At 55.0% G+C, this 14,524-nt stretch overlaps 1 protein-coding gene across 1 annotated transcript in view; it reads left to right on the top strand.

Annotated features, from left to right (window-relative positions):
* The window catches only part of MGMT (O-6-methylguanine-DNA methyltransferase), a 283,867-nt gene extending 270,083 nt beyond the window's left edge, over positions 1-13,784 (top strand). Inside the window, exons 4-5 of the mRNA XM_059899678.1 lie at positions 4,906-5,045; positions 12,620-13,784. Of these exons, the coding sequence (XP_059755661.1) occupies positions 4,906-5,045; positions 12,620-12,829 (350 nt within the window). The 3' untranslated portion in view covers positions 12,830-13,784. The remainder of the gene's footprint in view (positions 1-4,905; positions 5,046-12,619) is intronic.
* Positions 13,785-14,524: the final 740 nt, after the last annotated feature.

The following is a 14,524-nucleotide window of genomic DNA, read 5'->3' as shown; positions in this document are numbered from 1 at the left end:
TTTTAATCTGAAAACGTCTTTATTTTAACTTCACTCCTGAAAGATTTTTTTCAAAACTGGATGTAGAATTCTAAGTTGACAGTCCTTTTCTTTCAGCACTTTAAAATTGCCGTTTTGCTTTCTTCTACCTCTGTGGTTACTGTAAGAATTCTATAGTCATTCAAACATTGTTCTATAAATAATGCAACATTTTTCTTTGTTTTCAAGGTTTCTTTCTTTGTCTTTAGATTTCAGCAGCTTCATCATGGTATGTCTGGGAGTGGATTTCTTTGGGTGTGTCCTGTTTGCACTTTGCTGAGCTTCTTAAATCTATGCTTGTATATCTTTTGCCAAATTTGGAAAATGTTTAGCTATTATTTCTTTGAATTTTTTTCTTCTACACCACACTTTGCTCTCTCTCCTTCTGGAACTCCAGTAACACGCATGTTAGACCTTTTGGCTTTTCGAGCATGTCCCCGAGGCTGTTTTTGGTTTTTGTTGTTTGCTTTTGACATTTTTTCCTGTTTCTCAGGTTGATCATTTCTGCTGACGTATCCTCAGTCTCACTGGCTCTTCCTCCGGCATCCCCATTCTGCTAAGAAGCCCATGCAGTGCAGTTTTTTCATTTTGTATGTTGAATTTTTCAGTACTGAATTCTCCATTTGATTCTTCTTTGTAACTTCTATTTTTAAAAAAAAAAAAACTCTCTGTATTTTCATTTGTTTCGTGGGTATTTTCCCTTCTCACAGCATTTTTATTACAGATCCTTTGAAGTGGTTGTCAGATGATGTTTATCAAGTCATCACATTGCACACCTTAAGTATCGTACAGTTTTATTTGTTAATCATACCTCAGAAAGCTTGAGGGAGAGGGGCGGTTGTCAGGTGATCCTAACTCCTGTGTCAGCTTTGGCCTTTACATTTGTTGACTGTCTTTTCCCAGGCAAGTTGAGGTTTTCCTGATTCTTCACATGCTAAGTAATCTGGGGTTGTAACCTGATCATTTTGAATATGATATTCTGAGACTCTGGGTCTCGTGTAAATCTTACAGTAATGTTGATATTTTTGTTTATGAGACACTCGACCTGGTTGGATACAGCCCATGAGTCCTGACCAGGCTTCTGCAGGTTGTGCTGTCAGTATCCGTTCCTTTGTAGCCTCCGCAGTCCTGTTCAGGTCTGCCCTCCAGGACCCCAGCAGTGGTCTAACCCTTACCTCAGTTCTCAGAGTCTTGGGTTTAGTGACAGATCCACACATGCACAGCTCAGGGGCGAATCCAGGAATTTATAAACAACTCGCTGGTGTGCTTTCCCAAAGGTCTCTTTCTCTGCAGTTTCCCTGGTCCTTCCCAGTTCTTGGGGGTCCTCTGCTCTACCACACACACCTGCGACTGCGCTTACATGTAGGGCCGAGCAGTGAGAATGCAAAGAGGGGGAAAGCAGTGGGTCCACCCACCTTTGGGGACCGTAGCTCTTCCCATCAGAAAGGATGTTTCTTCTCCTCAGAGACTTCAGCACCCGCGGGCCCCCCACCATTGCCACCACCCCCCCCCCCCCGCAGGATTGCTTGGGGGCGGAGGTACAGGAGTTCAGAGAGGATAGCACAGAGGGTGCTCCTCCATCCTCTGAACATCAGGGCTCCTTCTCCCTCCTCAAGGTGCTGAGAGCTCTGGGCTCTGTCTGCACCAGCACCACCTCCGGGTCAAGGCTGCAGTCAGTCCTGGCCGGGGATTATTGAGGGGAAAAGTGGTAAAGTGATGCACCGTTGCAGTGTTTCTTCAAATTCCTCTTCCCGAACCTTTACTTTCCACGGCCCTCAAATAGCTGCTCTGTGCCTTGTGCCCAGGCTTTATAAAGGCATTCAGCAGAGATAGGCAGGGAGAAGACGCTGACTCCGTTCCCCCTGGACCAGAACCCCTGTTTCCTTTCACCTTCACGTTCTCCCTCCCAGGTTCGTTCCTGGAAAGGTCGTCTGGCTGCTTTGATGCTGAGGCAGCATCAGGTCAGGTTAGCTCGTTTACACTGAAGAGCACGTAGTGTCAGAACTCGCCTCTGGATTCACCTGATCGGAAACCTGGCCCCCTCCCAGATTATCTTGAGCTCCGCTGTGCCAGCCTGGGTGCCCCCTCTGTGCCAGAGGCCAGAGAAGGCAAGTCCTGGGCGGGAGAACCCTTGGAAAGTTGGAAACCTGTCAAATGGCTGTGACCCACGCGTGGACACCAGGCTTGATGCTATGGCAAGGCATCCTACAGGTGCGCAGTATCATCAGTGACCTGGCTCGTCATGTGCAATCCAGGAAGAGAGAGAGTTTAGAAAACAGTTTTTGCCAGGTTTCGGTGGTTGCAGTGGGTGTATTTAAGTAGCCACCCAAGCTCAAATGGAGATGGCCGTGTCCTTAAGGTAAGGGGGATCTAAGGAGCAGTCTTCCAGCAGAGCCTACCTTGACCTCACCCGGACCCCAGAACAGGCAGGAGATGGGGAAGGAGAGGAACATCCAGAATGTGGCCTACGGAGGCTGCAGCTGCTCTCCGCAGAGGACCTTAACGGGAGAGAAAAGGATGGTATTTCAGTGGTTGCCCCTTAGGGCCTCCTGAAATGATGGTCCGGCCACTAAAGAGTGATGTGGTCACCTCAAGAGAATGTATTTCACACATCGATCATGGTAATCTTTATGAGCAGGTTTTGCTACATTTTAGAATGATACCCAACAACCGAGAGTGTTGCCCCCCGGTTCGGAGGAGTGGGGCTCAGGTCTGATTTTGCACAGATCCAGGGCAAAGGCGCTGCTTAGACTAATAAATGCATTTGCTCCCTACAAGGTGGAATTGAGTTTCCAGGTACATTGATAAAATAATGTGCTTGATTGACAAATACTGCATTTCTTGAGCTATTTGTCCTAGTACCATTGCCTGGTACATACAAGGTGAGAAACGGTTTCCCGTGGAAAAATTGACAGTGAAGCTGAAAATGTTTGATAAACTCTGCGCTCATATACGGGCATCCGATTGTTTTATTTTACGATGCTTTTCCCCTTGGAAGGAGGGGTGCTCTGTGACTTGGCAGGAGTCCGTCAGCGCCTGGAGCTCAGGTGGCGGCCAGGGAGCTGTGCCGCGGCTTCTCGGAACTGTTCTGTCTCTCCAGCTTCTGTTTGCACACACCTCTCACTGTTTTCCTGCAGGTTTAGTAAGTTCCAGACTGTCCTCCTGGAAGACCTGGGCGGCATCCTCTCCCTGGGCCAAAACACGGAAAACAAAAACCAGCAACGCTGGGCTGTGGGAAGAAGGCAGGAAACTGGCCTCTGCTTCTTGCAGTATCGACTTGTGCTGCTTTTATCGTTTCTTTTCCAAGACAGCTATCCCTGAAACCTCTTTTTCTCCAAGTTATCACCAAGCCGCCTTGCTTTTCTTTTTTCTTCCTTTTTTTTTTTAAGTTAGGCACAACAATGGTGACAATGATAATGATTAACAGTTTGATTTCAAAACCCTTTCTAAAGAAATCACAGTAAACAGAGTCTGTTTGCCTAAGGAAACCCTCGCAGCAATCAGCCAGTCACACAACCGCATGTGCTAATGAACCCAAAGCTGTTAATGTGGTTTCTTCAGTTAAATTGATTCATGAATTTTGAAGAGAACATTATCTAATGAATTTTCTTTGAATAGAAAGCAATTAAAAGGACAAATCAGTCTGATTAACCCCAAAGTCACCCTCCTGCCACAAACGGTGTAGAGTTTGAAATTATATCATAAAAAACTAGAGCACATTTGCTATCTTTTTGCCCTCTGCTAATCCATGTAAATTAATGAACAACAAAGTCAATTTCTTTGCTGACCCTTTTCTAGTATCACCTGGATTATGCTGATGTTTAATTTGCTTAATGTTATAATAAAGTCTAAACAGATTTTTTTTCCCAGTGAAGTGATTATCATTCCCTTCAGTTAAGAAGTGATTTTTATTATTTAACACGCATGTAAGGGTGTGTTTCCTTTAAGAACCAAATCGCGCTTGGCCAGCTTGGCACCAAGTGTAATTAGTGCTGTTGGGGACACACTCAGGGACTGCGCCCCTGCCCATGGAATCCTTCCCTTTGTTGCTGTGTCGGGCGCTCCCGCCCCCCCTCGGGGGCCGCAGCTCCATGTCCAGTGCTCCCGCACCCTGCGTCCCCATCGGAAAGACAATAGGTGTCGATTCAGACCCGCCTCCTTCACATGCCAGGCTTCTCCCCAGCACACTCCACACCCGCGAAACAGCTCTAAACCTGGAGCAGAGGGAGGGAATGTTGTCGCGCGTTCTCCTTTTCATTCCTGCAGCAGGAAGAAGAGCGAGTGCAATTGGATGTGGGTAGTCAATTCAAATGGGAATGAAGTTGTTTTATCTTTGCTGCCCTGCTCATTACAGACGCCTGTAGCCAAGGTCACCACCAGCCCCTGTGTACCGTGGTGTTTGGCATTCTAAGCCTGCTCGCCATCGGATGTGGACGGCCAGCATAATATCAGAGCCCGGCCCGTGGCTTCCTTTTCCTTCTGTGTCCCAGCTGAAGTTGGAAATTAACCAGCGGAACAAAAGGTTTCGAAGTTGGTGTGCAAGCAGGGCCTTCTGTGCTTACGAAGCGAACTGTGTGCTAATTTATGCACGCCCGGGTGCCGGGAGAGCGTGTCTCAGGCCTGCCTGGCACTCGGGGAAGATGGGAGGAAGTCGCAAATCTGTGAGGCGCGGTTGGGGAATGCGTGCAGAGGGGCCGGCCCGCTCCGTGCCCTGCGTCACACGCCTCTTCCTCTGTGTCGGGTGACAGGGCCGTGCGGAGCTGTTTTCATTGAGAATCACACCTCTGTTTATGTTGATGCACCCTCTCTTTCAGGACTGGCAGCTGTTTGTATCCGAGCTGTCGGAACCGTTTGCCCAAATCGTGTCACTCTGCTCTCTCCCTTCAGATTCGTTCACCAGACAGGCGCTATGGAAACTGCTGAAGGCTGTGAAATTCGGAGAAACGGTTTCTTACCAGCAATTAGCGGCCCTGGCGGGCAGCCCCAAAGCAGCGCGGGCCGTGGGAGGGGCAATGAGAAGCAATCCTGTGAGTTTGCGTCCGCGTGGTGTCAGCATGGCCGTGGTCGGTGGGGGCCTGGGCACTGCGCTCAGGGGGTCACAGGGCCCTTTGACTGAAGCGGGTTTCAGAGGCAGCCCGGGCTGCAGTGGGCGGGGAAGACAGGAAGCGTTTGTGGTGGGGACCTCTGGAAGAGGCGTGGGTGGCACTGGTGGGGTGAAGGTGGTAAAGAAGCTTTCCCACGCACCACCGAGACCCTCCCCAACCCCATGATGCGTGTCAGGACCACGGGAGCTGCTCGGCACAGGGAGCCCGGGGTGGCGAAGCCCAGGGAAGTGACGAGCAGACGGCCATTCGTTCGCTGGGCAGCTGGGCACACTGGGTGCCTAGGGGGTGCCAGACGCTCTTCCAGGTGCCGGAGTACAGCAGGAAACAAAACAGACCCTCGCACGAGAGCTTATGTTCTAGAAAAATACACGTGCTGGGGTCCAAACCCATCTCCGTCGCCTGGGGGCTCTGCTCTGTCAGGATGTCCAGGCCGTGGCCCTTGGGACCTGGGATGACTCAGAGCTTTTGGGCATGTCCCCAAGCTCCTTCACGTCTTTGTCCCCCCTGTGCATCTGCAGTCAGCCTGGGCTGAGAGCAAGACTCACGGACCACGCAAGGCCGTCTCCCCAGGGGACAGGGTCAGGCTTCAGTGTGGGGCGGCCGCAGGCCTGTCGTTCCCGGGAGTGCAGAGGTCACCTCTGTCCCCGTCACGCCACACGTGGGCCAAGCACGGTCCAGTCTCAGGGAGGAAGTCAGCGTGGGTTGTGGAGAGGCCGTGAACGTGGGCCTGGCCAAGGCCACACAGGCCTGCGGAGCCTGCAGGTGGGCAGGAAGGGCCCCCCTATCCGCACGACAGCTCGGCCCTCTGGGAGAGCCCACGCAGTTGCATGGGGCCCTGGAATATTCCCGACCTTATTAGTCTCCAGTGCCCGCCAGGGCCTGCTCTCACGTTGGGAATGGTTTCTCCCTAAAGCTGTAGGAAAGTCTCCAATATGGTAGAAGAATGCCATCCTATCAGGAAAAGCAAATAGAGTCATCACATCATGGGATGGGAAGTTACTAAATCAGAGAGACCCCACTTTTTAAAAAATTGTTGTGGCTCTGCTGTGTGTTTTCAAAACTATTTTCACCCTTGCTCACAGGGGAGAGGCTGGCTTTTTGCACACCACGGTCGGCAGCTCCCGCCACTCGGCTCGCGGCTGCCCGAGGGCAGAGCCGGTGTCTCGAGGAGAGGGCAGTTTCTCGGCCTTTTGCCCAAAACGGCACTGTTACTCTTAAGGAGCAGCTCCTATAGGTCTGTAGTGGGTGGTGCTGTTTTAATGTACATCTGATCCGGAGAAGAGTTTTCTTCCATATTAAAATATCTCAGATCGTCAGGAACAATATGATACGATGACACAGCCCCCCACTTCCCGTGTCCCTAGTCTCCACGATGGAGGCCGGTGGATCTGGTCAGCATGTCGTTTTGCACCTGTTGTGCCGTAGTTGCGGTGGCCCAGCTACATCGTGCGCGTACGCCTCCTCTGTGCGCTATGGGCCGTGTTTCCGCGCTGAGCGTGGGATGACGGTGAATCAGGTTTCTAGGTGTAGTTACTCACGCCTGCCAGTGAAGCTGATGTCACACCTTCCCTCTGGAAGGCCACCGTCTTCTCCCAGGTCCACTCAGTTTGGGGCAGTTTGACTTTGCTCTGGATGGAGAGAGGCCATCCAGAGCGTGCTGTGGTGTCCACCCAGGGCCTCGAGGAAGAACTCTGGGCACTGACTTCTTGGCGCCCTCCTTCTGCTTCACGGCCTCACCGTGCTGTGTAGAAATCCTCCCTCTGTCCCCCGTCTCCATCCCTGCTTCAGGCCACGCTCCTGTTCACGCCCCGCGCGGAGGCGTGGTCCTTCTGCCCTCCCTGCCTGCCTCCCTGCCTCCCTCCCTGAGGTTGGCCTCGCATCCTGGCGCCGCCTGCCCCGTCAGCGGGCGCGGCTCCCGTCTTTGCCGTGAAGCAGCCCCTCACCTGCCCCCTGTGCTGCCCGCAGCTTCTCACTCGCTGCAGTGGCGAGGCCTTGGCTGTCCACCGATGGCGCTTGTGACGATGTTCAGAAACATTTATTGTCCTGCAACCAGCGGGACTCTCTCCTCTCGCTCTTAATCTCTAGGACTGTCACTGCTCAAGTATGGCCTCAGCCACTGAAATGTATAAAACAGGATCTCACAGGGCTTAAAACTCTACCGTCCATGAAGTCCTCGTCTCGACATCCCCATCGCGTGCCCACGCCGAGGGTGGCCGTGACGACGCGCTCGGGCGGGGGGATTCTGCCCGCACCACGTCCCCTCTTCTTGGCGCCCTCCCGTGCCAAGGGCGACAGGAGGCGTTGAGCCCTCCGTGGCCTTTCCCTGGGCGTCCCTCTGTAGTTGGTCGCTGCCCATGACTCGTGCAGGGACCTCAACTTGATGAGGGGCTGCAGAGGACCCGACAGAGGCCTCCAGGTGTGGCCCAGAGGCACCGGCGGTGCCCCCGCCAGGAGACGCCTGCCGCGTGGCGCAGCACGGGCAGCTCGGCGGGAATCGGCCGTCCTCGGAAGGCTCCCACAAGGTCGGTAAAAAAGAACCTCCTCAGAACGGGCCGAGGGATCGCAGTGGCGACCCAGGGCCTGAGGGAGGAAGGGGCCTGGTCAGGGACCGGCTGGCGCGTCCCCCTTCTCGGCACTGACGGCAGGGGCCGGCCGCAGCACCACACACGTGGGCTCCAGCACGGGTGGCACGTCGTGGAGGCCTGCCCGCTGAAAACGTCTCGCGTTCGGGCTGGGAAGAGCAGTTGTGCATTTCAGGAGGAGAGCGGCAGGTGGGTGTGGAATGTTGCAGACCACCGTGAGGCCCACTGTGCGCTGATTCCTTAGGCGGCTTGCTGTCAAAGGACACGTGCTGGCTCCTGTGACGGCACCTGCTCTTGGCCTGGGCTGCTCTCCCCGCGCCAGGCCGAGGGGTGGTTTTTGCGGTGGTGGGGGAGTTTCGTCCCATTCCAGGCCCTTGGCTTTTCCATAGTTTTCCGTGAAGGAATTAACAGCCCAGGTGAAATGGTTTCGCAGCCTTCCGGAAAACCCTCTCCCAGGCCCAGCCTGGGGGACGGCCCGTCTTCTGGTGGGGCAGGTTGAAGAGGCCTCACGCCCTCCCCGGTAAAGCACCCTTCCACTCATCCTCAGACAGAATTTGCTAAATGCAGTTCAAAGGCAATCAATACTTGCACAGAGAGTTTCTCCACCTTCTTCTAAACAAGCGCATTCCTGAGGAGTTAGTTTATTCACAGATTGCCGTGAGCGTTAATGACCCCCTGAGTCTTCTCGTGCCAGTCACCCAGATGGCTGTTGATAAAGATTTAGCATCATGTTCTAAGTGTCAGGGCTGTCAGTGGGGCTGAACCATTTGACCAGAAGAAAAAAACGCACAGGGAGCTATTGATTACAGCTTCTCGGTGTCACTTGTTCACCAGGATTTAGGTATTGATGAGGCCGCAAGTGAAAACAAGCTCTTTCCCTTGTGGGCTGCTACCCACAAGAACAAAGGCGAAGCTGGAGAAAATACTCAGCCGGCACCAGAATCAGAGGGATTCCATTATTGATCGAAAGGCCCCTTCGTGTTATTTTTGTTGGAGACAAATCTATGGGTTTGGAAGTTTTATAGCATTTGAGAAAGGGTCTGTGTAAGTGATGGATTCGCGTATTGGATGAATTAGATTTCACAGCATGAAGATTTCAATGCAGCTGTGATATTATGAGCTTCGTGGTTGTTGATAAAAATTGCATTTTGTGTAGCACAGGCTTTAAAGGAGAGGGCATAGAGGGTGCAGATCCTTTGAAATGTCCTGAGGGCCCCAGTGAATTTTAGCAGGTTTCGTCATCTTGATAGTCTGAAGCTTGCCACCAAAATTAGCACAAGCAGAAGCAGTGTTCCCGTTTCCGGAGGGGAAGATAGTGCATGTTTGGTAAGACACCAGTTCCCCATCAAAGATGAAGACTGGTCATAGCTATCTTTATAATTGCTATTCCGGGCCAGCAGTCCTGTTATCTGCGTCGTGCATAGAAAGAAAGAAAGGTTCATGTTACACACTTTTACAATTTCATAGCTTGTTGGGCGAGAGGGAAGAAAATCAAAGCTCACTTGTGAAATCTGTTCGGTAGGAAAATTGAATTGGTGCCTAAATGTTTGTAAGACTAAATTGAATTAAATGTCTACCTCTTTATCAGTCAAAAACTTGAATTGTATATTACCTAATCATGTCCTCCTAGCAGTTATTAATGTGCTATTGTATTTGATAAAAACCCTCAATCAGAGCAAACAATCTGTTCTTAAAGTTTCCCGCTACTCCCTCCAGGCAGATGGGAGCTGGGTGCTGCGGGCAGGCCTCGGCAGCGTGTCTGCTTCTCGCTCAGTTAAACTGCACTGGAGAGGAAGTCCGAGCTCACCCTCCCCGTGCGGGGTCAGAACCCCACAGACGATGCGAGTTACCATGGCAACTCTAACTTCTGGTCCAAGGCAGGACTAGTCTGTGATGTGTGGGAAGTCAGATTCCCACCTCCCAAGCCAACTTACTTACGTGCCGGCGGTCCCCTGGGGGCAGTGTACAGAGTGTGGGGCTGGAATCCCCTCTCGGCCTCTAAGCAGCTTGTCAGCTTGGGCCAGAGGCTTAACGTGTCCCGAAGTTGAGAGTGCCTGGCCTGGGCTCGTTGGAGGATCCGATGTCACGGTGTGCACATCAGGCATGCTCTCCCCAGAGCATCATTACTGAGCAGCGTGTCTAGGACAGGGACTGGGGATCCAGCCATCCTCCTGGGACAGGTGCAGCCCCACAGAGGGGCACTTCCAGGCAGGCGTGTGTGTGTGTCTAGTGCCCAGCAGGTGACACCCTGCTCCACCCGCAGTGAAGGGCCTCTGGTAAAGGCAGAAGCAGGAACGACCGCCCGAGGGAGCAGGGGGTGCCCAGATACCACGAGAGGAGGTTCCCCCCACGGGTGGGGTCTCTCAGGGTCTGCGCCCAGCTCCCCACCCCGGCGCCATCTCCAGAGTGGGCCCCGGTTCCTGCACCCGTGCCCGCTGCTGTGACCTCTTTGTGGAGCGGCCACCGTGATGTTCCCACGGTGATGGAAGCGCTCACCCCAGCGTGCCCTGGGCCTGCAGTGGCCGCCCCCCGGCACCCCTTCCTCCCGCCAGGATGGAGCTACCTCGGATGAAGCCTTTCTTCCGCAGGGACTCGGGAGCAGGCCCTTCCCTTAGCGGAAGTCTGAACTCTGCCGAGGCCTGGGGGGCTCCCTCCAGAGAGCCGCTCTTGTCAAGTTCTGAGTGACTGCTTGTCCGAATCCTTACGCAGAGCAACCGTTGGTCCCCCAGAGCCCCGTGCAGTGGGAACACGGGGTACACCCGTGTTTGGTGGCCCCCGGCACGTGGCCATCCCTGGCACGCTGGGTGTGCTCTGAGCTGTGTCCACGGGCTGCCCAGGAAGACATCTCCCATCCACTGTGGTTTTCGGGGGCCGTAATTACATCCCTTTCTTTCCTCCCATCTTCTGAGCCAACTGAGACATGAGTAAAGGATGTTAGCTTTATTAGGCTAAAAGCTTGGCTGGAGAGGTGGCATGGCCATAGCCATAGCCATGGCAGGCTTTGCAGGAAGTCCCGCCAGAATTAGACCCCCCCCCCCCCCCCCGTCCCGTCACTGGTCCCTGCAGGGGCGCGCGCTGACCATGTCTTGGAAGACAACAGGACACCCCGTGCCGTGCGGCAGGCAGTCCCCCTGCAGGACTCCTTAAGGGGCTGAGCTGAGCGTTCTCGTCCCTTCTTCCAAGGGGGGCTGCTCAGTGAGTCACCCTCTCCTCGGGGGCTGCGGGGAGAGACCAGGCCAGGAGCATCCCTCCAGTGAGGTCCTCCACGCGGAAACCGAAAGCAAGGGCAGGGGCCACTGCAGCCCCTCTGCCCGTGGCTGTCAGAGCTCCGTGCGGACAGCGGCCCTGCTGTTCCAGGAACAGAGCCCAAGCAGGGCTCCCGTGGGCATCCTTGGGACTCCTGCTGAGGAGGCCCCGCCAGAGAGGACAGGGGGTCCCCTCCCTGGTGGGGTTGGCTGCGCAAGCGCGGGGTTAGGGGGGGACTAGGCCTGTGAATGGTTCCAGGAGTAGCGAGCGGCCCTCGCGAGAGGGCCCCTCACTCCCATCCAGCGACTGCGGGCCCTGGGGTCCAGTCCAGTCTGGTACGTGCGGTATCAGACTCCTGCAGGTCTGTGTGGTGCCAGCTCTGGGCCAGGAAAAGAAGGTGCCGGGCGCTGGGGGAGGCCCTGTCCTCGGGGCATCAACACCCGGTCCACACGCCTGCCTGCCTGCCTGTCTGTCCGGCCTCCCGGGAACCAGGCCCTCGCTCTCCGAGGCTGGGCCAACCTTGCCCCTCTCCTGGGACTGGTGCGGCTGCGTTTCGGGCCGCGGGTGAGCTTCACTGGGTGCACAGAGCCCAGCCTGGGCCCGTGTTTCCTGGTGCATCCCAGGGACACTCAACCCCTGGGCGGCTGTCACTGCCCTTGGTCCCAGCAGTGGGGCCCTTCTGATAGTCGGCGGTTCTCTGTGGTTGTGTTTGGACTTGTTTTCACTGTAAAGTGGCGTTGCTTTTAGTGGAATCACTCTGTTGATTTAAGGCAGGCACCTGACTACTCCGCTTGTCTCCAGGTGTGAAAGGCTAGGAGCAGCTTTGTCTTCCCATTAGGGCTTCTTTTGGGGGGGTGGGGGGGGAACCCTGTGGGAGGAATGAGGGTGGGCATGGGCCGAGGGTCCTTGCTGGGATCAGGGATCAGTGGAAGAGCTGGTTGCCCCATCCCAGCAGGTGGGGTACTGGTGGCAGCAGTGGTGGTGGCAGCTTTTCAGGTGGGAACAGATGGAACTGGAGCTTCTCAGACTTGCCATATCCAGAGACTAAGGAGGAAAGCAGGTCCCCCCCAACCCAGTGCACGGGTGTAGTGTAAAGCCGGGGTCGGCCAACCTTTTCTATAAAGGGCTGTTCAATCAATATCGTAGGCTTTGCAAAAGCAGCCGCAGGTAAGGAGTACCAAGTGGGCGTGGCTGTGCTCCCATGAAGCCTCATTCACAAACACAGGCGTGGACTGCACGGGCACAGCCACAAGCGCCAGCCTCTGGGCTGAAGTGGCCTGTGTGAGTACAGCATTCCCGAAGTTTCCTCTTACATCTCGGAAGTGTTGGAGAATTCTACGTGGTACCTAAACTTGGAAATGTCATTTTAAATTCTGTATCCGTTTTAAATCCCTGATCAAGTGAAATTAAGCTTTCTCTTCCCCGGTCGTAGCATAGAGGGGTTCTCTAGAAGATGCCCCACATTCGCCTCAGGCATTGGGCCCCTTCCCAGCCCACGCAGGACCCTCAGAGGCCAAGGGGTGAGCAGTGCTGAGACGGAGCCTGCCCGTGGCCAAGCCCTGCGAGTTGGGCCCTGGGTCCATCGTGGTCAGGGGCCTTGCCCCGGATCCCGAAAGACCACGCTGGCCCGGAGCCCAGACTGACGGCGGCTGCCTCGCTGTTTTCCAGATCCCCATCCTCATCCCGTGCCACAGAGTGGTCTGCAGCGGCGGAGCCCTGGGCGGCTACTCTGGAGGCGTGGCCGTGAAGGAGTGGCTTCTGGCCCACGAAGGCGGCCCGGCGGGGAAGCCGGCGTGTGGAGGGGGCTCCCGTCCGGCCGGAGCCTGGCACGGGGCCCTGGGTGGCGCCACCAGCACCCAGACTGCTGGCCAGGATTGAGTGTTTGTGGTAACAGCTTGCTGGCAGCGCGGCAGGCGGTGGCACTGCCACGTTAAAGGGGCTGGAGCCGTAGGGGTGCCGCGTGTCTGCTTCTTCTTTTCCACATTTTACGACAAAGTGAGTTCAGAGACTGGCCGCCATACATCTAAGTTGTTCCCTTCTCTCACACTGTCACTGTTCCATTTCTGATACTGTGAAGTCAGGGGTGAGACAGTGGGGGGCTGGCAAACGTGAGGGCGACTGCCCCGGAAGGAAGGGGCGTCCGGCGCCCGCCGGGAACCGCTGGCTGCCTCGGGCACCGCGCCTGCGCCCGGAGCCAGCCAAGGCCCCCGGGGCCCTGGACCCCCATGCAGGCCCATCCCAGGCTGCAGCCGTGTCCGCCCCCTGCGTGCTCCCCGCCTGCCCTTTCCTCTTGGCTGTTGAAGCTGCCGGGATGGTGATGCTGGAGGAGAGGGGACGGGCCCTGGAAGCGGGCGCTTATTACTGAGATTCTCCAGCTTTATTTTTCCAACTGCCAGAAAGCGAATGCAGGATGCATCCATTGGGGGTCATGTCAGTGGAAAGAAAATAACCGCTTGCCAGAAAGATTTGGGAAAACAAACAGCTCTTTGCACGTGGGCGTGGTTGAAATGGCACCTTTCTGAGGAATGGAGTCTATCCCAGCCTTTCTCTGGACAGAAGGTGATGAGGGATGCCCACCTCTCCTTCCTGACACCTGACGTCGAGCCTGGAAGTCAAGGGTCACACGCAAAGGTGGGTCAGCTCTTGTCACCAACGGCAGTGAGGAGCGTCTCCAGCATCTGCCGGGCACACAGTCTGATGCTTCAGTATCGTGTTGTCGTTTTAGCGTTACAATTAACTTCTCCGAAAAGCGTAAGGGAAACTTGTAGCTCTGTGTGTGGATAAATAATATGACGTATGGAGAAAATAAACCATGCCCAACTGTGCAACAGAACGCTGTGTCTTTGTCAAGGGTGCCCGCGACAGTGTAAACAACAGCAGGGAAGCTTGAGCGGTTTGTGTTTGTCACCAGAAACCTGGGTAAAAATACAGCCCTGCACGTGTACAGTTCGGGTGTCCTGTGTATCTCATGGCACCTTAATATCAACAAAAGAGCAGGTACCTAACACAGACAAACGAGGCTTTTCTCACCAGTTTACAATTTACTGCATCCCTTTCTTAGGTCAGCCAAATTAGTCCTAGATTTTTTCCCTCAAAAATAAAATATGACCATTTCCCCATTATCTTCTGATTTTGGTCCTTCTCAGGACTTCTTTACGGCTGAGTCGTGCTCCTGCAGGGAGCTGCACAGATGTCTGGTCTTCGGACGGAACCCTGAGTCTCCCCGCTGCGACCATCCATTCTCACGGTGCCCTCAGCTCGGCGAGCTGTGAGAATCGTGTCTCTGCGTGCGGGTAGAGGGCCCGTTTCTCTGTCCAGACGTGTTGGGAGGACGAGTGGGGGACCTGGGGTGCCCTTCGCATTTGGGGGGCTGTGAAGGTGGTTGGTTGCGTCCCGAATTCTGTAGGGGAAATACTCCAGTGACTGACGGTCCCAGGACCCCTCCTCTGCCCTGAACGGAAGCGCAGGCTGCGATGCCCGGGCCGCGGTGCCCGGCCCGGGGGCCTGGGTGCGGGGCTGTCTGTGCGCTTACAATAGAGGGCGCCACCGTGGTGCGCTGGGCGGCGCTGGGGA

This window comes from Balaenoptera ricei, chromosome 16, assembly GCF_028023285.1.
Source record: "Balaenoptera ricei isolate mBalRic1 chromosome 16, mBalRic1.hap2, whole genome shotgun sequence".
Taxonomy (NCBI): Eukaryota; Metazoa; Chordata; class Mammalia; order Artiodactyla; family Balaenopteridae; genus Balaenoptera; species Balaenoptera ricei.
Note: the sequence above shows the minus strand (reverse complement) of the source record. Positions and strands in the feature narration are given on the sequence as shown.